The sequence below is a fragment of the Caretta caretta genome, chromosome 1 (assembly GCF_965140235.1).
Source record: "Caretta caretta isolate rCarCar2 chromosome 1, rCarCar1.hap1, whole genome shotgun sequence".
In the NCBI taxonomy this organism is placed as follows: Eukaryota; Metazoa; Chordata; order Testudines; family Cheloniidae; genus Caretta; species Caretta caretta.
The window spans coordinates 149,103,305-149,129,522 of record NC_134206.1 but is presented as its reverse complement, the minus strand read 5'-3'; the positions used below and the strand labels follow the sequence as shown (position 1 = coordinate 149,129,522).

The following is a 26,218-nucleotide window of genomic DNA, read 5'->3' as shown; positions in this document are numbered from 1 at the left end:
TGTCTTTCTCTTTTCTCACTTCCCTCCATTGTAAACTCTGCTAGCCAGTCCTTTCCTTCTCCCTCAGTGAAGATGGAGGCCCTGTCCCATCTCTGTTCTGTCAGTGGGGGCTGAGTCTCCCTCCCTCCCTGAGAGCTTTGCAGTCTCTCTGCTCTCTCCTCTTGCTGGCTCTATGCCATTGCTTCCCTCTGGCTGACTCCCTGACATGATTCTCCTTCTTTGATTCTTTGGAATTCTAAAGGATTTTGGACTGATATTCCAGCTTTCCTAGGTATTTAAAGCCTTTAGATCATTAACCCATTTCGTATGTGAACATTAAGAACACCCCCTTGATCGCAGTCTCATTCATGGAATGGGTTTAGGATTTAAAAAGACAACATTTGGTGCTAATTGGCAACCTTGTTGGACACTGATATTGAATTAACCTCTCAGCCCTTGAAGAGGTCTTTTCAGAAAAAAGTTTGAGGCTTGTAGGATGATATGGGTTGGGGATACTACTAATCTTCGTGTCTGTGATACACCTATTCAGGGGATAAATAAATGCATTCACTTAACAGAGCTCTCAATCTGGCACTTTTCAGAAGCATTAAATTGATATAGAAGAGAATTTAAAAGAAAGCTAGTACACCCCTGCAAAAGACCTCCATGCCACCTTTCCTATTTCTGTTCTGTCCTATTTCTGTGTGATATACACATAGAATCTGGCCTTGAATTCCAGATTATGGAACTTCCACAGTAATTTGACTCCTGAGATTCAATCTTTCAAGAAGCACAAAATACACATGTATTTTCTTGGCATGCTTTCGCTGTATTTCAAATCCCTGGTATAAGGTGAGAATTGGAGCCTTTATAACTACTCTAATGGTTTGGAGTACTCTTAGAAAAGATATTTATTCTCTCTCTCTCTTTCATATCCTCGTTCTTTTTTAACCTAAGCAAAGTGATATATTATTTCTGTGTTTTATTTTTCTTAACTGTGTACTTTAAGTCTTTCCTTTCTCTATGATGTAGTGGAATAGCAATGAGGAGGACTCACATTGATACAAATAAGTTTTCTATTGTGTGTTTCTCATGCTGGAAGCTTTAATGGTCTTTCTAGTTTTTGGGTTGAGCATGTAACAGGAATGAGCTGTTGTTGTAGTCTTCAAATAATGTTAAAATAATGTGTTTTATTTTCTCTTCATCAGGATTTGCTGCTCTAGAGCTATGAGTCTCATTGACTTGATTGCTTTTGTAGTTGTATAAGTTAATTTGGCTCCTAAAAAACTAATTGTCTTGGGGGAAAAATCTCCTTTGAGCCATATCATCTTTCACTCTCACTCTAGATAAAATATCCAGATCTGTTGTTACATACTATCAAACACTTAATTTAATTTTTCCTTATTAATTTTAATCACTTATCTATACTTCGGTAGTGAATGTGTTTGTGCAAGTATGTGTATTGAGAGAGAAAAATACAAGGAAGGTGCTGTGTTGTTCTAATGTTGTTTCAGTACTTGTGGGACATAAATGCCATGTGGAAAACACCGTGTGATTGGTTTCTAAAAGACATCATTCTAAACTGGTGATCTCAAAGGTTTAACACTTCAGTCAAAATAGAAGAAATGATATCTTTCTGAACAGCAAGAACTTTGTCATAACCTACCTTGAAGCTTTTTAACAAGGATGTCACACTGGACAACGTTTCATCATCTGGAGCATTTCAGCTTCTTGATGCAAAACGCTGAGAAACTAAGCCAGAGTCCAGAGCAACAGAAGCATGTGCATTAGAAGAGAGCTTAGCCAATTCTACAAGGATCAGTTGTCATTTAAGAAAATCACTTTTAACAGCTGGCACAACATAAAAGTCAAGTTTAGCACTGTTATCATAAAAATAAATAAATAAATAACATTTAAAAACCCTGTTGTTTAGAGTTAGTCAGAGTTATGAATGACTCATTTTCCTCCCCGATCTCTGATCCATGTTGCAATTGGTCAGTCTCAGAGGATCCAATTGTATCTCTGTCTAGAAAGTACTCCCTCAGGAGCTAATAGTAGTGTTGTTTCCTGAAACAGAAGTCAGAAACTATTGCATGTCTTCTGCATTCAGCACCACCTTTTTTACAAAGCCGAGCATGTCATTTCTGCAGTTACTTCCATGTTTGTTGGCCCAGAACCCAGACAGCTGAGTTCAAAACAGATCCTCCTCTTGCTAGCACAGTACATGAGGTAAACGTGTCAAGTTCATTTTTATATCTTAGTCAAACCACTTGTACTTTTTTTTCCTGGTAGTTTACAAGATATTTTTAGATTTTATTTTAAAATCAGCTAGCACAGACAAGTGGTGTTATGCCATCACTCAGAGGAGTCTCCTAAGCACTACAGATATTTAAGTAACCCCAAGAAACTCTCTAACAGGCATTTCACCAACCAGAACAACTCATAATAAGACCCTGTTAGCCCCATTTGCTGCTGTACTCCCTTGTAGTTTTCATAGTATGGTTGGGTTTTTTTTTTCTTTGTTTGTTTGAGGGTTTTTTTTACAATTTTTTTGACAATTTTCTTTACAACATGAAAAGATTAGTGTAATTACATTTCATATAAAACAATAGATATTTGATATTCACTTTCTTATTTTTGCATGTAATAAATAATTTCAAAAGACAAATACTATACAATCTTCTGTTTGCAGGAATCTCTTATACCATAAAAGATTAACTTTTAATGGGACATTAACATTTCAGTAGGGACATATTAGATACCTTCTGTAGATCATTAGGACTGGAATATACCTGGTTTACATGACAACACCTGAAGAAATTTAAACAATTTGGATATCACTAAATTACCCCAGGTTGTAATTTTGGAAATAAAACTGGAATGAAGTTGTTAATCTAGGAGTTCAAAAAAGTTTGGTGCTGACATGCAGTCCCCTTGGAAATATCTCAGAAGTAACCAGTAAATCTCGGCTTATACTGTGGTAGAAGAATAGGTCACTGGTCTCCATAGCTATAATTAAGGCTAAGATTTTGTTACAGATATTTTTAGTAAAAGTCACGGACAGGTCCTGGGCAATAAAGAAAAATTCACAGAAGCCCATGACTTGTCCGTGACTTTTATTAAAAACATCCATGACAATATGGGGAGTGGCCGTGTCCCCTCACCACCCTCAGGGAGCCTGGCTCAGAGCTCTGGGGGCCCCTACTGCTCACGGGGGCTCGGAGTTCCAAGGTCCCGCACTGCTTGTGGCTGGAGCTGTGGGGTCCCTGCTGCCCGCAGCTGGGAGCTGCAGCCGCCCCCCTCCCACCCCGCTGCCCACAGTGGCCCAGCGCTTCAGGGTAACCCCAGCACCTGCAGTGGCTTGGGGAGCGTTGGGGGTACCCTCCATTTCCTAGCCACCGCGGGGCAGGGCAGGTGGACCTTGCAGCTTCCAGCTGCTGGAGGCTGAAGTCATGGAGGTCTCTGGAAGTCACAAATTCCGTAACTTCTGCGACTTCCATGACAAAATCATAGTCTTAGCTCTAGTAAATCAATCCCTTTAATCCAGTACTTGCCTTTTCATCTATGAAAAATCCACCCTTTACAATTCATTTGGATTTTCGGACTCTTGGATCCAAAAGAAATGGCTCTATTGCTCCAGGTCAGGCATCTCACCAGTAATTGAGACAAATACTAGTGCTTATATTCTTATTCCAGGCCTCTGGAATCTACACAGAAAGACCATCCCAATGTACTATTAAGTGACATGTGAAGTCTGTGCAACTCGGTTTTAGTGTACGTAGTGATAGAAGCTGAGTGAAACCTCACTGAAGTTGGAGGACATAGTAGATGCCCATCATTCAGTAGAAATGTAAGAATCAGTTAAGAGAGTTTTTGGCATGAGATAGCTGAATCAATAGGAACCTCCATCCAAACAAAGACCAAGCAAGACTGGAGAGAAGCTGAGCTGTGTAGGTCAGGGGGGTTCTGCTGGGGGCTGATTGCAAATGCAGGGGGCTGGGATTGATTTGGTAGAGGTCTGTGTGTCTGAGGGCAGTAGCAGCCAGAAGCAGACTGCAAGAGAAGCACAAGTAATATGGCCCTGAGATAAAGCCAATTGGGAGAGCTTATTGGACACAGTGCTCCCTGAAAAAGAGGCTTGAAACAGTGAGCAAAGAAACTGTGTCTCCTGCTATTTGATTCCTGATGTGTTCAGGGAAACAGGGCTTTGTGTAATTTCTTTGTAAATAATAGAATTACATCTAAGAAATACTTGAGTCTATCATCAGATTCTCCTCTTTCTCCTCCAGAAATAACCCACAAGACCCTGAATATCGGCTAACTGCTTGAGTCAAAAGAGGTAGCAGCCTAAAAGACCCTTTTCAACACTAATTTGAATGCAGTAAATCACGGCAGCACTGTGGCAATACTGAGATTGGTGATGTAGCACTCTAGAAAACTCTAGTCAGCCTCATTGTGCTTCTCAAACATAGGCATAGCCAGCCAACTGAAGTTCTGAATGGCTTTTGCAGTCTATCTGCAGGGCAGTTAAATACCCTGTGACACTGCCCATAGTCTTCATAGAGATGTTATTATGATATGATTGCCTGCCCTTACTGCTGGTTTTAATAACAACTATTGCCCCCTCTTACGGATATTCTGGGCACTGATAACAGTGCTCCTGCACATGTATAGAAACAGATGATTACAATTCCATTATTTCTTTTCATTCCCTTTCTCTGGGCTTAAATCACATATAAACAGGCAGCTTAACTATGATGTATTATATGTAAGATGAGTCATGTAAGATATCATTGAAAAGCTTATGGTTTACTGACTATGATTATCCTGTTTGTATGCAGGTATTATTTTTGTATCTGAAGTTAGGAATAGTGGCTATATTTCTGCATTGCAAATATGTTTACAGCTGGGGAACACCCACTAGGCAGAATGCACTCAGTCTAGATGGCTGGCTAGAAAGGACCATTAGAGAAAACAATAGAAAAACTTTCTCTCTCACCAGGGGGCCTTCCTGGGGACACTACAAAAACCTCTGACTCATGGCTGCTGTGGCATTACAGGGACATGTAACCAGGTCACCTGGTACTGGACTCCATCTTAGAATACTGGTGTTTTTCCTCTGACTGGCGTGGGAACTAAGCTTTGAGACAAAGAGTTCCTGCCATATGCAAAAGCTATTTAAGGCAGGGGAGTGACATCATCATGGTTCTTTACTGTCTCCTTGCCACAAAGAGGCTCTTGGAAACACCTGAGGAACAAGAACTGAACTGGGGGGAAGTGTTAGACCCAGGCTAAAGGGGATTTTTAGCCTGTGAAAAGAATACCTGGGGCTTTTAAGCTGTAAGCAAGTGCAACTGGCCCCTTAAGAAGTTTTGCAGCCTGCTTGAATCATCATTTAGGGTGAGAATTTGCTACTTATATCCATTCTCTTTAGTATATTAAGCTTAATATGTGTGTTTTGTTTGTTTGCTAGGTAATCTGCTTTGATCTGTTTGCTATCCCTTATAATCACTTAAAATCTATCTTTTGCTTTGTCTAAAACCAGGGAGTGTGAGAGTCATAACTTGGGGCAGAAAGCTGTTGCATATCCTTCTCCACATTGAGGGAAGGGGCAAATTTCATGAGCTTATGCTGTACAGTTCTCTGTGCAGCACAAGATGGTATAATCATGGGGTTACGCTCCAGATGGGGGTGTGTGCACTTGAGCAGCTTGGGCAGTTCCTTAGCTGTAGCCTGCCCATGCAGAGCTGATCACAGCCATCTGTATGTTGTGCAGCTGGGTGTGCGCCTACCTGTATGTGTGCTGAATCCTGGGGGAGGGCTTGGTAGGCTGTTCACAGTGGTACAGCGTAAAGGGAGTCCAGGTTGGTGGGTGGGGGGGCTAAGTGGTACTCCAGTTCCAGGTGGCACCACAGGGGGAACTCATCACATCCCCCTCTGGTAGGCAAAAGCATGTGTAAGCTGACTGTTTATATGTGTTTTAAGCCTAGAGAAAGGGAATGAAGAGAAATAATGGAATTGTAATCATCTGTTTCTATATATGTGCAGGAGCACTGTTACCAGTGCCCAGAGTATCCATAAGAGGGGGCAATGTTGTTATTAAAGCCAGCATTAAGGGCAGGCAATCCAGCATCAGTTTCACATCCTGAACCAGGAGCTGAGCCAGTTCGAGCTGGGAGGATGAGGGAACTTTTGTTTACACAGTGGTGAGAGTTTCCATTGGACTCAGCCATATACAGAGATTGGATTCCCAGGGCAATATGGCTGTTGTCATGGTTAGAGCTCATACCTAAAAAATTTCCCACTTGAATGGGCAAACATAAAGAGAATGAATCAACCATTAACATAGGACCATTAGCCATTAGAAAAGTTCATAGAGCAGGCTTTTCTGTTTGCTGATGTGGTTGATGCATTTGGATATTGACCGAAAGAACTGTAGTATTCATTCTGCTTTGAAAACTGACAAACTCAGATGATACAGACTACATTTCAATTAATGGTATTAACTAAAAAGTTGTCTTCAAATATCGGAGAGTAAAGAATACATATATGTGTGTGTTAAAATAAATGAGCATAACAGTTCTTTTGAAACTCTGTATTTGATACAGATTTTAGACCTATTCCACAAAGCCATTGGAAATCTAGTTTATCTGGTTAGTTTCAACTGCACTGAAGCAACGCTAAGTAGCCAGAGCAAATAGTGTGTTATGTATGTGTATGTTGGACAGTAAAAGAGTCTCTGAAAGTTTTCATAAGAAGGATACAGTTGTAGTCTTATTACTAAATAGGAGTTGGGAAACATAGTTTGACTTCAATGGGCCTCTACTTGTGTGGACCAATTTGCAGGATCAAGGCCTACATTTCTGAATACCGAACTTTTTTTAAGTTGTTTTCATTATAAAGATGTTTATACATTTTATTAGAGATAATTAATGTAACAATATAAAATATTAACATATTGAAAAATGAATTGTTATATGATTTTTAATTAGTTATTAATTAATTATTTTATATACAACATGTATATAAACATTTGCATGTACAGGATCTAAAGATTCTCAAAATGGACCAGAGGGCAAATTCCCATTAGCTGCTGCTACTCTAACATTTATTATTTATTTGAGAATAAGCCATTACATTTGGTGTACCTTACTCAGTGTAGTATTTGTATATTTAATCAGAGGAATAAGAAGTTAAAAAATGGATTTTTTTAAAAAAAATCTGCAATGCTATCTGTTCAGTAAACATGTTAAACTTTAATAGTGAGTGCAGTGTGAGGTAAAAAGTGGAGTCCTAAAGAGGCTAGAAACCCCTAACTTGCAGACAAACTTGAGACAGAGCAAGAGAGAGAGAGTGTAGCGGGGACAGAAAAGAAATAAAAATGGGAATTTGATGGTTGAGGGATTAGTAATGGGCACCTTTACATTCTAAGCTGCAAATTCAAGTACGGCTTATATAGATATAATGATTGATATCCTTGAAAACCAATAATGACCATATTTTCATGAAGACTACAAACCAACATCAGTACATACTTTGCATGCCCAACTTCCCTGATGATAAATACAACCCACCCTCCCCCCACCCAAGCAAACTTTGTTTTTCTGTTGTCCCGTCCTTGGCATCAGTGTGGAATACCTTGTTATGAGACCCAGTCCAAATCAATGTGACCTCCAGCATTAAGGGGTTAAAGTGAGGGTCGGATGAAATAAGATAGGTTGGGATTGCTGCAGCAAATTGTGACTGATGTGTGGAATGAAAAAATCTTGTCCAGCAGAGAGAATACACACAGTTTTGTGAAGTCATTTTTTCACTATGTTGTTATCTGCGGGCTACAGACAGATATGTAATATCCAGATCAAAAAGAAGAAGGCAGAAAAACAGAGCATGTATAGATGTCTCTCAAGGACAGCGTTACAGATACAAAACAAAATACAGTGTTATAAATACCAAAAAAAAAAATAGAAAACTGAAGTATCTGTTGCTTTTATGTATTGATTCATTACAGTATAATTTCCTATGTATTTTTTTCTCTTTCCGGCAATTAGATAAAATCTGTGACTAAAAGAGATGTACACAGAAAACTTGTTCTCCCTTTCCCCTTCCCTTCCAAATAAAAAAGAAAAAGGAACACAACAGACCTCTAAATAGACTGTAAACATTTAAAAAGTGCAACCCATGGCATTGCCAATAAGCCACAGGTGTGTGCTGCATGAGCAGAAGGAAATTGATAGCAATTGTGAGGAGTATAATGATTATTCCATTCTCATAATACATTCATCATAATGTGCACTTATGCATCTGTTGCTTCAGTAGATTTTTTTTAAGGTAAAAAATCCATTTCTATGCAAATCATTTTAGTGCTATTCTTTATGATTTGGACAATGCTTTAGAGAAGTGGTTGCCAGACTTGTTCTGCCACTTGTGCAGGGAAAGCCCCTGGCGGGCTGGGCTGGTTTGTTTACCTGCCGCATCCGCAGGTTCAGCCGATCGCAGCTCCCAGTAGCCACTGTTCACTGCTCCAGGCCAATGGGAGCTGCTGGAAGCGGTGGCTAATACATCCCTCAGCCCGCGCCACTTCCAGCAGCTCCATTTCCCTCTATTTAGAATAGGAAATAATTATGAAATATTAGCACATTTCTAACTATTCAGACAGTAGATATTACATTATTTAATCATACAGATGAAACATTCTGTTTTTCCTGAACTTATAAAATGTTAATTTAAAAATATTTATATCAAAACACACTTTTCAATGTTTCAGTTAGTGTAGAGTAATTTACAATATAGATAGTTGTAAATTGTCCATTAATTGCCACTATATTGAGTAATGTGTTTTAACTCTTCCAAACATAGTAGGCCAATCTATTCAAAACAGCCCTAAGAAGTAAATTTTACAGTGTTTTTTACATAACTGATCATTATACTCGAATTAACTGGCAATTTAAGCGTGAACTTCAACCTATCGATTGAATTTTTTTAGTCCAGACTGTAGCTCTTCTGGAAGGAATAAACATAGATGTGGAAGCTGTCTCAGTGGCCCGTCTTCCAAATGGACCAAGTTTAAACTACAATAAAACAAACAAAAAACAACATCTTGGTCTTACCTAAGTGGGGCAATAATGCCTCTTTGCTTTCTGAAGGCAACATACATCACAGACAGCCTTTCTCTGTGCAAGAACTAGCCTGTCCACAAAAAACAAAATTCATCTTTATCCTTTTTAAAAACTTAAATCCAGTGCCCAATAACTGTATTTTGCACCTGGAATGCAAGAAACTGCAGGTGGCACCACCCAAGGCTTAATTCTAGTGCTCATGGCTCTGACGTTGTGCCATTTAGGCTACTGAATCAGGTAGTGGCTCTGCAGCTACATTGCAAAGGAGTTATTCAGATCTTCTGGGTTTTTTAAAACGTCAAGTCCTAATACATCAACCTCCTGTACGATTTTGTCCTTTTTCTTCTTATGATGGAGTTACATTTTAACACAATAGAACAGTCATCTATAAATGTATTTTAATACATCTGAGTGAGCCTTTTGGGAACACACTCATTATAATAATGTGAGGTATTCACCTTTAAAAATACTTTTGCAAGTGTAGTTTTCAAATCGGCAGTCGTGCTAATAGGTTTTGTGGCTGTCTTTTGCTTTGTCAAACTGTACGTGTAATAGCAACTTAAAGCATAAATTGCCTTTCTGTGATTAACTGCATGCACACACACACAGAAATTCTCTGTGCAGCCAGTTAGCAGATCTAATTTTTGAATGATAAAAGCACAACTAAGGGGCAGATGCTTAGTGTTTAAAATGGTGCACTAACAATGCAGTACTCTTAGGCATGAGTTACCATGAGTAATTATGCTTTCATAGCTTTCCATTGAGGGCCATTTATGTTTACCTGTCTTACAATGAGAATCCAGTGAACCATTCCTGATATGAACACTACTGCCCTAAAACCTGTTCCTTCGCTCCAAGAATCCCCTCCATCTAAGCATGGATGTGACTCAAGTCAGATATTGAGTACTTCTTTGTTGTCATCTTTTAAAGGAGTTATATATGAAATTCCTGCACTTGTCAGTTGTTGCTAGTTCCATTAAACCAGTCTGTGTGTTTAGGGCCTGACCCTGTGTAAATAAATATTTACTCACGTGAGTTGTCCCACCGAGTGAAGATAAGATACATTATATTATTAAATCATGCAGCAAAATAAAGACTATAAGTACCTGGCACCTTATGTTGTCATTTATTTTCACCTGTGTGATGTGTGTCTAAAATGCTTCCATTCTGATTTTTTACCATTTTACACATACTTTGCACAGTGGTAAATGAGAATGCATGTTGTCAGGCAGTGGGGATGCAAGTCCTAGATGTTTGCTTGTACAATTACTTATTATTTTCTTTGTAAACAAATATGAAGGTCAGTTATATTTTGCAAAAAGAACAGGAGTACTTGTGGCGTCTTAGAGACTAACAAATTTATTAGAGCTTATGCTGTAAACAAGTACTCCTGTTCTTTTTGTGGATATAGACGAACATGGCTGCTACTCTGAAACCAGTTATATTTTGATTTCCCTATATGGACTAAACAATAATGCCTGTTCCAGGAGGTAGGCATCCTAACAAGAGATCAGAAATACAATCAAGTTCAAACAAGCAACCAAAGGCCTTTCTGTGCCCCAAAACATCATCCACACCAACAAAACTAACCTAGCCCCTGCAACACACTAATGCCCCAAATAAATAAAATAAACGCCCCTATTGAGAACCCCTGAATCTCTTCAGTAATCTGCACATATTGATGAACTATGCAGATTCAGTCATCAGAATCAAATAATTTTAGATGAGCAGCAAGGAAAGAATTCTAAAATGGAGAGACCCATAGGTGGAATTCCCTTGCCAGCAGATTCCTCTCCTATAAACATTTTTGCTAATCACAGCTAATATAATGTGGGAACATGTATAATGCTGCAAGTGAGATCAGAGTCCAGTTGTTTTAGGTGATGAACATATACACTTTAAGAAACAGTCTGTGCCCAGAAAAGTTTATAGTCTAAACAATCAGACAAAGGGTGTGAGAGAGGAAGTTTTTTAAATCCCATTTTACATGCACACACAATATATCCCCTCCCCATAATGTTTCAATAGAAATTTTCCAGTGAGGTAACCACCAATGACGTTCTTATCCTCGCCTGGAATATTGGAGGGTAGTCCCCATTCATTCCTACTCCCACCCACCATTATGCCCAGGAAATAAGAGCAACCCATTCAAAAAGGTTGTTAAAATGCAGCTTCCCCCTGTCTTTGCTGAGACTCTAACCTCACAAAAAACAAAGATGGCTCAACCAACCAATCTCTGATTTGGGTCATCTTGAGTAGTCTATTTTCCCTGAGTCTCACATCTGTAAGTGTCACTCCCATCATGACCTTCACAGAGTACAGACTGTTCTTACTGTTGTAGCAAAAACAGCCAACACGATGATAAATTGAGGGAGAGACAACCCCAGTTTCACTGGTAACTCAAGATTTGAGGGGTAGGGTGTAGGTCACAATGGTTTGGTCGCTGCTGGAACAACAGGTGTTTTTTATCCAAACTAAGCAGGGCGTGATGTGCAGCCCAGGCTTTCAGGGGGCAAGGGAGCAGAGTACTTCAGTGACAATGTGTTTGGGGGTTGTGATTACACAGGGGTATTCCTGACACTGCCTTTGTCGCAGCTGGGATGGGGTGAGCTGTTACAGGTAAATTGGGTATGGGGGCTGAGGGGAGAGGCTGGGTATATGTGAAGAGATGCTTGGTATACTGTATATAAATTCATGTGATTGGTTTTATTTGCATTTTCACGTTTCAAGTGGGCAAAATATTACAAATGATACATTCATTGAAATAATTACGTTTTCAGTGAGTGAACTATGTTACTGAAATGAGCAATTTATCATGGTCCCTTTATCCAATAATGTCAACATTTTTTTTTTAAATTTTCAGAAACTTCTGGTCAAACTGTTACTGTGGTTACACAAACCGTGGTAACCAAGGAAACCACCATCTCCAAAGTAGAAATGCCATCTTCCTTGCTTCTGGAGGTGCCAGCTCTGGCTGAGTTTAATAAGGCCTGGGCAGAACTCACTGACTGGCTTTCTTTACTGGATCAAGTGATAAAATCCCGGATAGTGACAGTGGGTGATCTTGATGACATCAACGACATGATCATCAAACAAAAGGTATGAGAAACATTTAGACATTGATTTTTGCAGTTGAAACCCTGTAACAGCTATTAAAAGGGTAATCATTTCAGCAGGGAACATAAGAGGAAACATTTAGATTAAGGTGAGTAGCATACAACTTCCACAGTTAATCTGTTTTAAATTGACTTCTAGGATTTGAATTTTAAAATAACTGAAAAAGGAACAGAATAGTTTTTTTCATAATGAAAACTGCATTTAACAGAGTATCAGAATGTTCCCTTTTATGAACATGTGTGTGCCATAGCAGTGAAATCAGATCTGTCTATCTTATTTGTAATGCACCCATCATTATGGGTCACAGGCTAGGGAGTCAGATATGGAACACAAAACAAGGAAGGAAATATATAGAAAGATCCACGATGTAAACAGAGAAAAAAATAAACTGTTCTGTACCTTTTTCATGTTTGAGTGTTTCTGTAAGAACTTTCTGAGAGGTTTGTATCCTGCTGTCATCTTGTTATGAAAAGCTCCTCAGTCCCTTTATACAAAATAATAGCTTATTAATGCAAGTGTTTTGTCAGCAAATTGCGTAAGTATTAGTCATCTTTGAAAACACACAAAAATATGGAAATACATGTGCATAGACAAAAAAGCAAAACTTCAGCAACTCTGTGGCAATAAAAGTAATTTGTTATTATATAGCCTGAAAGTAATTACCTGCCTTCCAGATTTAACAGTGTTCAATATAAAAGATTCAGCTTGCCTGTGCAAAACTTTAAGTGCTAAACTTCCATTCATTTGAGCTCTTGTAAACTGAATTTATGGCTTTGTATGATAAAATATTCCTCTGCTTCATTCTCCAAAAATGAAGCCTGATTATCGCAGAGGAGACAAGTTAAATTGTTTTTTCTTATTTAAAGAAAAAAAGAAAATAGATAGAATGGAGAAATTTTGTATGATCTTTCTCTTAAACAATTCAACAAGAGAAGGATTTATTTAAATACATAACCAGCTATGTCCTTTCCTGTTTCTTTTTTGTGTATTTCACTTTTCACAACTTGTGATTATTTGACATAGGTTGTTTTCACCCCAGATACTTTTATTTTGTATTTCCTTCCTGAAGTAGCAAAAGGTTTTGGTATTCATCTCTACCAGTGATTATAGGGCCGGTCAATATTTTCAGAGTAAATCTGTACCATCTCTTAAGAATGTCATAATTGTATTAGGTTTAACATAGTATACTACGGAAACTAGATAAAAATAATTTTAAACAGTTTCAAAACATATTATTTTGGTCATTTCTAAGTGACATGAAGCCCAAACAACAGACATGTTAGATGATTAAGATTTTTGTACTTTTTTAAAACCTTAGATCGAAAAGGTACATGTTGTCAAATACTTCATTTAAAATGATCTGATCATTTTGATATTTAAATAGTAATAGCCAAAATAATAAATCCTTAATTTACATACCTGTAATTTGAGAGGAAAAACCCAGCTAAGTATGCATATTGTCCCTATATACTATTAGCAGATTGGTATAATAATCTAAAATAGATCCTAAGGAGCTGTTATAATATATCAGGTTAATAATAGTCTACAAATAAAGTCGAATTTTTACAATACAGTCTATAATTTATCAGGTCAAATATATACCTTTACAACAATGATCTGTTGTGAAACCTTCAAAATTTATTAAGTTTCATAAATCGCATTTTCAGAATTAGCCTGCTATCAAAATATTTACCTTATTAAGAGCTATTAGCCCATAAAAAATGAAAGTTGCCACTTTTTTCTATGTACACTAAAATATAGATCAGTAGATGAAAATATCAAAAATACATCCTGGTATTACTTTATATTTGGCAGTCTAGGGCTTCCAGAGAACATTGCCTATTTCTTTCATTTTAGCTCCATTATTCTTTATGATCTGCACGGTACCGCACTTTTTTCCCTTTTATTGAAAAATTTACAGGGCAGGACTGTTTTGGCTGGCAGTTGAGATTCTTTCTATTCTTTTAACCAGCATAAACTGTCTGGCTTCTAATTTCATAGATATATAATTATTTCTCCAGCTAAACTCCAGAAGAATTTTGAAACATAAATGGTCAAGAGCCATAATACTTTTCCTTGCTCTGTGTTAATCTACCAGATTTTAGCATCGTAAAGTGTAGTTAAACAATAGCTTTTCTTATTTCTTAGAGAGTATCTTCATGTGGACTTAAGTCTTCCAAAGAACATGCTCATTTTGCCTACATTGTACGCTTCTGTCTTTCCTTATCTACTCCTTCATCTACTCTAGACTTCTCTAGGAGTCTGAAATCTTCACTCATAGTGATCTCCTTTACTAACAAAAATGACATCTAATGATATCCACCATTTCTCTAGGGCACCATAATTTTGAACAAAATTCTACATCTACATGTTTTAAAATTAGCCAGTCTATATCTCTGATTGAGCCTACCTAAACGTCTATTTATCCAGTATAATGCAGTTGTATCTATCTATCTGTCAACCAAACTACACAGCCTATTTTTCATTAGTAATTGCCCAAGGCTGCGGTACTGTAAATTCCACCTGAGAATCCATGTCTCCTGACTCTCAGTCCTGTGATGACCATGAGAGCAGATATATTGTCCTTCAGCCTGGGACAGAAAGTCATCAAACCTGATTCTGTTCCTGACTGTATCACTGAATTGTTATGTGAATTTAGCCATGTAATTTAGCCTAATAGTTTCAGGACTGACAACTAATTTTAGATGTCCCAATTTTGTGGTTCCCAAGTTAATACGAATAAGGCCCCTGCTTCAGGAGGTGCTGTGCACCCACAACACCAGTTGAAGTAAATATGAGCTGTGGATGCTCCGCTACACTGAAAATCAGGTCAAAGGTGATTCAAATTGAACACCCAAAATTAGTATCCACTACTGAACATGTTGTCCACTTAATTTCTGTATGCCTCAGTTTCTTTACCTATAAAACAGGGATGAGAGTACTTACCTCACGGGGGGGAAGCACATTGTGATCTGTGAGCATGGATTGTTGTGCCAACTCAAAGCCTATAAACCTCAAAATCCGGCTCTGTGTGGGTGAACTGATTTATGGTGCTGCAATTTTTGGGGATCCAACCCAAGATGTCTTAAGTGCTGAGTATCACCCTGTAAAAATTGGGTCTCACAAAGGTGTCTCAAATTAGGCATCCAAAAATAGACACACACAAAACTTTTGAAAATGTTGGCCTTTTTCATACCTTGCTCTAGAAAGATGAAACAAGTCTGTTTTATTTCTGCATCTTTCCTTTTAAAAGAAAGAAAAAATTTTCTTTAATAAATATAGAAGTTAAATAATATTTTAAAGAACCAAAAAGAAAATCCTCCATAAATCTGGCAGTACATGTAATAGGGTAGTTTCCAAATTGTCCAAGTAAAAACAAGTGATCTTAAGCTGTCCTTTCCTCCACAACAGCACATAATGTTATTGAGACTAAATCTCTAGGGGCATTTTGCTCAGGTTCATTTCACTCTCTTTGTGTCACAAGATCATAGACACTAACCCTGCCACATTTATGAAGGAAAAACATTTAAGACACCATTAGCCCTCAAGTGAACTTTGCTTGAAAGTGGTCCCAATGAATTGGAACTGTGAATGGTTACAGTAATAAAGTATCAAGTACAGAGCTTGCGTGCTTGTGTGTGTGTGTATAACAACAAAAATGTGATCTGGCCTTAGTGTTACAGGAAGCAATATGACTTTAAAATTTAGTAAGCAATGCATACGTCGTGTAGAGAAAGGAAGTTTGCAGCATAGCACAAAGGTATTATAATGTCTAATAATTTCATCCTATTTGTAATTACTGTTTCCCATATTTATTTCAAAAATATGAGTGGGACCAGATTTTTTGCTGTAATAATATATCTTTCTTTAATGCAAGTCTACTAAAGTGTTTTTAGAAGTACATAAATACATAGTCCTCTTCTGTATAGTTTAAGAAACAGACACTTTAAAACCCACAGAAAATAATTAATATTGGTATAATAGTTTTTATTACTTTGCCATGTATTCATCAAGGGAAAAATACTGTACACTCTGACACAAAGGATTAATCTTTTGCAACAGTTGGGAGTTCGAAGCTGTGATACGAGCAGCATATTGTCTGAAAACTGACTGACAAAACAGAATTATATGGAATTTGTCTTCCCTAACCTGTCTCTATGGCTAAAGTTGAGGAAAATGATGAAAATAAATAACATACTAAGATGTAGACTGCTGAGAGAATCAACATAATAAAGTTCAATTCAATTGGTTTCAAATGATGCTTCATTTTATTCTCAAGACTTCAGAGCAGTCAGAAAGATCTGGACTCAAGGAACAGTTTATTTTCTTTGGGAAAGAGGAATGAGTGGACACAGACATAAACTTTTTTTCCCTCTGCTTTATTATGGAAAGGTAGTAACTTCTCCAGAGTTAAGGTGTCAACAAGCTTTCTTATAAAGCCCTGTTTGTCATCATCATAAATATAACTTGGAAAATGCTTGCCCTATAATTTATCATATTTCCCCTGAAAGCAGAGGAGAATGTGCAAAGTTTGAAGACAATAAATCACACTATTTTTGAGTTATAGGTAATTAAAATGTAAGGCTCACTTGAGATTTTGACTTTTGTCTAATGTTTCTTTGTGTTCCCCTACTTCCAAAACAACTTTAGACTTTTCACATAATTAAATCTCCTTGAAAACACATGTGCCAGCTGCATTTGAAGAAAAGAGCTTTTAATTTAGCAAAGTTATTAGTGAGTTTCATTGTGGGTTGTTTTGGGTCTAATCCTGCACCCACTGTTTTCAACAGTAGACTTTTGCTATCGACTTGTGAGGCAGCAGGATCAATCAGGCACAATATGTGTGTGAACATGCTGCCTTCTATTTAGCAGCTGCAGCTTTGAAACGAAGTCAAGGCCCTTCTATAGCTAATAGAAATGTTCCATTAGTCTGTATGCTTTGGAACTGCAGAGCCAACGTTATTATGGAGAGCTGCTGGTATCTCCATAATTAAAGCTGGAACCACAGTGGCATTATATGATTAATTTTGGTCCCATTAAATAGCTAATTTTGCTCCCCCTTTTAACTCGGGGGGAAAAAAACAAAGAGAAAACAAAGCAAAATCCTCATGTTTTCAAATGTTTAGAGTTAAGTATTATTGACAACTAGAATGTGTCTGAAATCTTAATTAAACTGTGTGTGTACTTTCTGAAATTAAAAGACTTGATGTGGCTCCTTTTTGAATTTTTTTTCAAATCGTCTGATGTTTCTTCTTTTTACCCAATGAAATTACATTACATCACAAAATTGGAAATACAGGTAGATTTTGATATTGTCTTATAAAAGAGGCAGTTTTCAAGGGCAAGAATAGTAAAATATTTAAGAATTTGAATATTTGAAAACTAGACACAATTTTCAGTCAGTGAAGGAGATGGAAAAAAAATAAAAATAACAAACAAAAATTCAGGGCTAAGGTGATTGTTTTCACCACTGACCCTTCATCTGGCCAGCCTAGTTTTCAGAAAGTGGGGGGTGGCGGGGGAGGAAAGAAAAAAATCCAGGATCTGATACAATTATACATGTATTCTACAACAAATAACCACTTTATTTAAGGTTTCAGACTAGCAGCCGTGTTAGTCTGTATTCGCAAAAAGAAAAGGAGGACTTGTGGCACTGTAGAGACTAACCAATTTATTTGAGCATAAGCTTTCGTGAGCTACAGCTCACTTCACTGAATGCATCCAATGAAGTGAGCTGTAGCTCACGAAAGCTTATGCTCAAATAAATTTGTTAGTCTCTAAGGTGCCACAAATCCTCCTGTTCTTTTCACTTTATTTAAGGGGAATGTGTGCCAAACTCTTTTTAAGATGTGCTAAATGAGGATCACAGATTTTAAGACCTCTAGATTAGGGAGGAAGTTTATGGAACTGGTCTTTGAGGTAGGAGAGCCATGTTTTCGTTGCTAGACTACGGTGCTCCTCAGATTGTTTGAAACCTCTGTACTTAGGCAATGGAAAAATTAGGGTTAAAGATGCCCATCCTTTTCTGTTGATTGGTTTGAATTTACAGATGGAGGGAGTACCATGATCTGTGAAGAAGTTGGATGTCATCTGAGAAAAATAGAGAGGAGCATAGCACCAAGTTTCTGATTATGAGAGATGGGGAGGAAAGTGGAGTTGAGAGTGGTAATTAAAAAAGTAGGGAAAGTTAATGGTTTATTACGTACCTTGTTTACAGACATTACCTAAAAAAGAGACAAAATTAGCATTTCAGTAGTTAATTTTCCACCCCTGGCTTTGGGCATAGTTCTGTGATATATATTTTATTACGAGTAGTGTTTACTAAGTACTGTGTATACACCTGAACAAGTGGCATCATCACAGTTCCGTGGAATACATTGTTACCTTTGCTCAGAAGTTTTCTGTCTAAACTGTTTTGAACTGAATTTTTTTTAACAAAACAAAATATCATGAAAAGTATCTGCTTTTGTCAGAAAACTTAATTTTGTTTTTATTGAAAAAACAAAATATTTTGTTTTGGAAATGCTGACCTGGTGCCTCATGAGAGTTTGGTAGCCTCATGTCCCCATCTTCTGTATGGGCCAGGCTCCATGGCTGGAATACATTTCCCATGATGCACAATAGCCAGGGACTGCTATGATGCACTGATTCTCCTCTCTGAGAGAAGAGACCTTATTGCATTATCAGACACACAGGCTGACCAGGCAGCCCAAAGCATAGAGGAGAATGGGAGCTTGAGGCAATGGAACTACAATACCCATGCCGTGAGGTAATGCAGCAGCATTTCAAAATGGAAATGTTTATGTTTTGTCTGCAATTTTTTTATGTTCAAATTTCTCCTAAAAAATTGAAATGTTCTGTGGAAATTTAGACTAAAATGAAATAGTTTTCATTTTCTTTAAAAATTTCAGCAAAAAACTCCCACCCTCTCCAGCCAGCTCTGTATAATATGTATTTGTAAGGTATATTTAATGGCCAATTTTTCAAAATCACGATCACTTTTTGCAGGAGCCAGTTATGCTTCCTAAGTTTAAACTCAGTTTTGTATCTACAGTTGATTTGCAGGGTATGAATCTAGGTACTTGCACGCACTTAACTATCTAATTGTGGGTCAAATCATGTAGTTAGAGGCAGAGGCATAGACACTCAAGTTTGCCCCGGTAATTCATATTGCATGTAATTTTATTAGTATAAATGCCAGCTATAAAAAGGGAGGCAAAGCCTCAGCCCTTTTGAAAATGCAGTCCTTCGTTTCCTAGAGATCTATGGAGCACATTCAGAATAATGACATATCTGTGTGACTCTCATGGACAGTTCAGCACCTCCTCACGTGTTTTGCATGGTACCAAAAGGCTCAACAGGAAAAGGTGTGGCCCATGTATGCATGTGGTGTTAAGTCGTCCATTAATACACACTAAGGGAGGAACCTTCCCTGAACCAGACTGAATTCAGGTGGAGTGCAGGCAGTTTGGGAGTGAAAACTCACCCTTTCTAATCCTGCTTTAGGGAGAAAGACTGTACCATAACTCCCAAGGTGATGTTGCTCCAGTCTATAGGTCAGTGCAATGTAAACAAATGGTCTGGTGGCCCGCCAGTGCATTACCCTGACGGGAGGCAGGTTGCCCACCACTGCTCTAGGTTCTATTAGCAGTCGCAACCTCTTCTGTGCCGGTTGCAGGGTGCACTGTGGCCTCTGGATCTGCAGAAACGCCAATCTGCAGACACCCTCTGGACCCATCGTTGGCCACGCATATCCTGTCTCCAAAGTAGAGGTGGAACTGAAATCAGTTCTGCAGCGTGCAGTGGATGCATAGGCATTTCTCTGCAGCTGCTCTGCTTGCTGAACCTCACTGCAGCCCCTATGCAGAGTATAAGGGGTGTGGAGAACCTTGAGCCAATCCTCTTCAGCAGGGCAAATTTCACCTTAGGTCCTTTCACCTGGGGGATTAGAGCTATCATTGATGCTTAGTTCAAAGCATTACTGTTATTCTGTTTGACATGAAATATCTAGCAGAACTACTTTTAGACTAGGTCATGCTGTTTGACTTCTTAAATTAAAAAGTTATTCTAATTTAGCATAAATACTGGAAGGCTGGTTTGTGTGTTTGAAGCGAATAATATACTAATAACCAAGTGGCATTTTAAATACCCTTAAAAAAGAGTTAGAATTACAAGATTTCTTTTTTCAAACATTTTAGCATTTTTATAAAACACAGCAGAATGAAAGAATTTCTACCAGCCCTTAAAGCTTACCATTAAAGGGTAGAAAATGCAGCATGATATGCTAGAGGGACTTGTATCCAAAAGAAGGCTGAGTCTTAAAAAGGAAAACTGCCATGAATCTGAAAATTGGACCTCCTGGGATATAGAATATATGCCAGAAGACTCCTTTTTATTACTCTATAGCCATAAAGAAAGCCAATATTTTAAAATAGTTTGGCCATCTCATTATGACATGACAGAGAATAGATGTGGGTTTTGCAATAATAAAAAAGTCACTCAAACAAATTTCTCTGGAAAAGTGTTTAGCAGCCACTTCCTTATTTCTCTGAGGTGTTGGTCCATGCAATATCTTTTTATCTCCAAGGACCTGATCCAAAAGTCATTGAAGTGAATTGGAGACTTTCCACTGATTTCAGTTGGTTTTGGATGAGGCCCTAAAGCATCAATTTGAAACAAAAATAGGTTAATAATGGCTGAAGGTCACTTCCCTCCAATTATTGTTTGTAGGTCTGTTGTTAAGTGAATGTATGATCTCAGTCCATTTCCGACATTTCCGATCCATACGTTTCTGTTCAAAAGGAAGCCATCATGTTTGGCACAAATTGGCAATGCTGTTAGCCTCAGCAGAAAGGACATTGAGAATGAATTTTCGCTGATTTCTCGAAGTCAGCACTGAGGCACATTTGCATGTCAATGATTAGAAACTTGCACCACCACTGTCAATGCTGTATCTATTCTGTGGGTAATAGATTTTTTTCCCCGTAGTTTCTCGTGTGACCTATTACATGAGTATAAAAGTTTCAGTTCAATTCACCACTTCATTAGGACCGCTCACTTGTCTAAAGTTGCTGTTGGCATTATTATTATTATTATTATTCATTTATGTATTTATGTTACATTAGTGCCTAGAGGCCACAGCCCCACTGTTCTAGGCACTGTACAAATATATAACAAACGGCCCCTGACCTGAAGAGATTACAATCTAAGTGTAAGACAGCTAGTGGCTAAAACAAAGTGATGGGGTAAAGCACAAAGAAACCATAAAGCTATACTAGTCAGCACAAGAAACAGTGTTCACAGCAAAGCGGGTGCCTTACCATTGTTCAGATTTTTTTATAGGCATCCATCACAGCAGAGAAGAGAGTATATGAATCAGGACAGTGAAATGGCTTTGTGGATATTTAAGGGGAGCTCCTCCCATGCATAATGGGAGCAAAGAGAGAATGTGTGATGGTGCTTCTTGGAAAGTTTTAAAATTTGGCTGTCAAGACTGGCTACATTTGTGGAAAAAAGGTAGGAGTCAGTGTCTTGATACTGTACAAGAGATGATCAATGGAGTGGGGGGTAGGCAATGAAGCTGCCCTAAAAGTGCTCTGAGGGCTTCTTTAGACTTTAAATGCTATAGCGGCACAGCTGAGCAGCTGTAGCATTTCAGTGTAGACAAGGGATCGGCAGTGTTTGGCACACGGCTCACCAAGGGGCTGGTTTGTTTACCTGCCGCGTCTGCAGGTTCTGCCGATCGCGGCTCCCACTGGCTGCGGTTAGCCGCTGCAGGCCAATGGGGGCTGCGGGAAGTGGCGCAGCATGAGGGATGTGGTGGCTGCAGCTTCCCACAGCCCCCAATGACCTGCAGTGGCGAACTGCGGCCAGTGGGAGCCACGATCGGCCGAACCTGCAGACGCAGCAGGTAAACAAACTGGCCCGGCCCACCAGGGGGCTTACCCTGGCAGGCCGTATGCCAAACGTTGCCGATCCATGGTGTAGACAGTACCTGCACTAATGATGTTATCCGGGGTTCTTCCAACCCAAAGCTCTTGGTAAATTTACTCTGTGCAAGGTAGTGTCAGCAAATAAATCAATGGAGACATAGCCATCCGACTGATAGGTGGCTGGCACAAACAGTACAATACAATGTCCTCAACAGGTTAGTAAAACTCCCCCAACCCTCAGTAATTACCAAAATTTGGTGTGGCTCTCGTGGTACAGCAACAGCTGTCCAATTAGCCCATCTTTCAGCTTCCATTGGGGGCCCTAAACTGAGTCCATGAACTGATCCCGAAAACTCCAAACCTCTCCCGCCTTACTTATCCTTGTTAGTAGACAATGACATGTCAATCAAAAACTTGTTAGGCAAGCAGCTTCAAAAGCTAAGCAAGAGGTTTCCTCAGATTACTAATTAGCAAGATTTCAGAGTAGCAGCCGTGTTAGTCTGTATTCACAAAAAGAAAAGGAGTACTTGTGGCACCTTAGAGACTAACACATTTATTTGAGCATAAGCTTTCGTGAGCTACCTGTAGCTCACGAAAGCTTAAGCTCAAATAATTAGCAAGATGTGTTCCTGCAGGGTCTGCATGCCTTGAGGCCCTGCCAGACACATCCCAGAATGCAAATATAGATAAGCTTTTCACTTTCCTCCTTAAACACAGATCCCAGCACTTCCAGCAGAAATTTCATCGGGGATGGGTGCAGGATCAGGCAAAGGTTGAGCAAAAGGTTTAGTCCTCCTGGCTTAGTCATGCTAAGGCTGCACAGGCTTGCAAAAAGACCTATTTGTTTTGGCTTGCTGTTAGCAACAAGTATGATAATCAATAGTATACCCTGGCCTTTTACTGGTTCATCAAAATCTCCTTGAGGGAGGGGTTGTACTGTCAGTATAGTTAATCCACCTCCCCGAGAGGCTGTAGCTTGGTCAGCAGAAGAATTCTTCCATCAACCTAGACAAGGATTTAGGTCTGTTTAACAACTTCACTCAGGGGTGTAGATTTTTTACACCCCTAACAGACAAAGTTATACCAACCTAAATTTCATGAGTAGACCAGGCTTAAGCATTCAGAATGTGCTTAAGAGCTTTGCTGGACTGGGGCCAAAATTCACTGGTGGGGAGAGAACTTATCTGAATAGTCACTATTAATCATTTTAATACTGCTGATCTTTTGATAATGTTTTTCTAGTGGTGGAGCAAATACATGTGTTACTCTGTGTGTGTGGGCTTGGGGCATGAGTGCATGGTATGTGCGTGAATACGAGTTTTGAGGAATAAGTTATACAGTTTGTTTTCATGCCAAAAGAAAAACGTAAAAAAAACATTGTTTTCTGAATTGGTAACGTACAAAGAATGTTCTATTAAAATCACTTAAAATCAAATTTGCTGTTCATATTTTGAGTAAGAAGCTTTCAATTAATACCGTGATTCTGAAACAACAATAACAAAAAACACTGATGGGCCTTTTTGTTTGTGAAATGATTGATTGTAACTATGGGTGGTTTCTTTCCTGCCTTTCTAGAGATTGAATTGAAAGTCAACTCAATGATGTCCTTTGCTACAACTGGTGCAAAGATTTCATACGCCCCCATTTTAGTGTGAATTGTGAGACAGCCTAATAACCAAAAAGGACAAGGAGTCCCATGATACTGAATTACACTAACATGCATAATAGACAGTTGATATATTATGTTATATACCAGCAGTCAGTCTGCAAGAGCCAATTACCATTCCGTATACATAAAGTGAAATCCGATGCTGCATCTTTAATTGGCACAGCATGGAACTCACAGCCCAAAGGGAGGGGGTGCACTAAAATGGCTTTAAGCCAATTTTGTGCCCTCCCAATTCTGAACTGTTGCAGGGACCATAGAAGTCCCTGGTATAAAGACCTCGTGGAACTTGGAGGACATATGAGACCTGCAGGCTGCTGTGCAAATCTGAACTGACCACATTTTTGTGTGTGTGTTCATCCACACATGTGCACAGGAGAGAGAGAAGGGGGCAAAATTAGGGGTGGTTCACTTTTTATTCAGAAATTGTGAAAGGTATAACAATAGCTTCTTTTCCAAGTAATAATGCAATGTAGAAAACTCTAATGCAGTTGTAATCATAGAATGCAAATCAAAACTACAGGGGCTGACTGAAAAATATGCTGTTTTCATGGGAGGGAACAAAATGTTCTAAATATAAACATGGGGTACCAGCAGAGCTTCCTAATGAAGCTGAGCTTGAAACACACAATTCTTTTATGTGAGAGATGAAAATTATCCTGAAAGTATAAATTAAAGTAGTCACTCTCTGTAAATCCACACTAGCAACCCCTTGAAGTGAATCCATCTGATATCTTATATAAACACAGTTCTGTAATAAAGATAATAATATAGGCACAGGGCATATGCCTGTGTAGTATATCTCCTCTAGGATAAAAGCAGCCAGCAATACCATTGCCACCTTTTCTCAGGGGAGGCCTGCTTTAAAATCTCTCTTTCTGGACTGTGCCAAGTAGTTAGTTCTTAGTCTCCTGGCTGAGAGGGTTGAGATGGCTTCTACTGCCTAAACTCCAGGAGGACTTTTCTCTTTTGCCAATGGAGTGAACCAGGCCATAACAATAACATTTCTTGCTATTGTATTGTTTCACAGCACCCTTGTGATGTAAAGAAGTATAAATTCACTTGGGATTTTCAGAAGAACCAAAGGGAATTAGGTGCCCAGCACCACTGAATGTTAGTAGGAGTTGGGCATCTAACTCCATTAGGTTCTTTTGAAAATCCCATGTTTAATTATTACTTGTAGATGAATTGAGCCTGAAAGTTAAGGGCAGAATTTACAAGACCAAGTAAAGTAACTTAGGAGCAGCCATGAGACAGAGGCTGTTTGTAACCTCCGCAGGAAGGCTTCCCAGGAAGGCCCCCCAGTGGGAGATTAGCATCTTCAAAGTCCTATTGTTTTCCCTAATGGCCCTTCCCATCTGGCAATCTAAACTGATTGTATTCTGTCTAGTGGACATTCCCCAGGTGTAAACACATTTGTTATAGATGCATAGACAATATCCCTAACTTCAGATACAAAAATGACACAGGCATTACAAATGAGATACAAATAAGATAATCAAATTCAGTAAATCATAATCTTTTCAATATGTCACATGACGTATCTTGTACAAAATTCATCATAGTTATGCCATAATCATTATAACAGTATCTCTATGAAGAATATGGGGGCGTAGTGTCACAGGAGCAACTGAGGTCAGTCAGTGGGAGGCTGGCAAGGAAGACAGACCTACCCTGAGGGATCCTGGACAAGGCTGCAGAAGAAGCCTTCCTGTGAGGAATAGAACTGTACGCTGAACACAGTTGGGACTGAAGGTTTGGTTGTCTCTTCTTTTTCTTTTGGTACCTTATTTGGACGTGGAGCTGTGGAGGGTGAGAGGTATGGTAGGATAACTCTGGGGGCATTGTGCTGGACATTGTTGACTCTGATAAGGCCCTAGGTTGGAGCCCAGGGGACTGGGAGGGCCTGGGCTCTCCTACCAACTGCCCCTGCTGAAGGAGAAGATAAGTCACATTCCAATCACAGACCTCCTCTGAGAAGGACACTTCAATGCAAGGTAAAGCTAAAGCCATCCTCGGGTGAGGAACTGGACTGAACAGCCTTTCCGCGGGGAAGGTGTATTGGGTGTACTACCTACTAGACAACCTAGCTCTCCCCTGCCTCTAATCCAAAGGCAAAATATGTATTTATATTTATAAATGGGATATCCAGTGCTCTGGGTACTTTACAAAATAAATGAATATTTTTTTAAAAAAAGACTATTTCCCTTCCTTCAAAATAAATAAATGAAAATCCCAGAGCTGCTTCTAATTAAAGAAAATATATTTTTCATAGTTCACATCCCAGTTTCCAATGTTTACCATCCCAGCATGGGTGGTAGAAAGGGTGCATAAATCTATAAGATGAGTAGTCATTTTAGTCTTGAGATGACCGTTATGTAAAGTGTAAATACAGTCCTAGTCCTGTA

General features: G+C 38.8%; 1 protein-coding gene across 11 annotated transcripts in view; it reads left to right on the top strand.

Annotated features, from left to right (window-relative positions):
• DMD (dystrophin) overlaps positions 1-26,218 on the top strand; it is a 2,122,534-nt gene that overhangs the window by 1,547,029 nt on the left and 549,287 nt on the right. For all 11 annotated transcript variants that reach the window (XM_075132091.1, XM_048863664.2, XM_048863629.2 and 8 more), the window contains one exon: positions 11,959-12,194. In XM_075132091.1, coding sequence (XP_074988192.1) covers positions 11,959-12,194 — 236 coding nt within the window. The remainder of the gene's footprint in view (positions 1-11,958; positions 12,195-26,218) is intronic.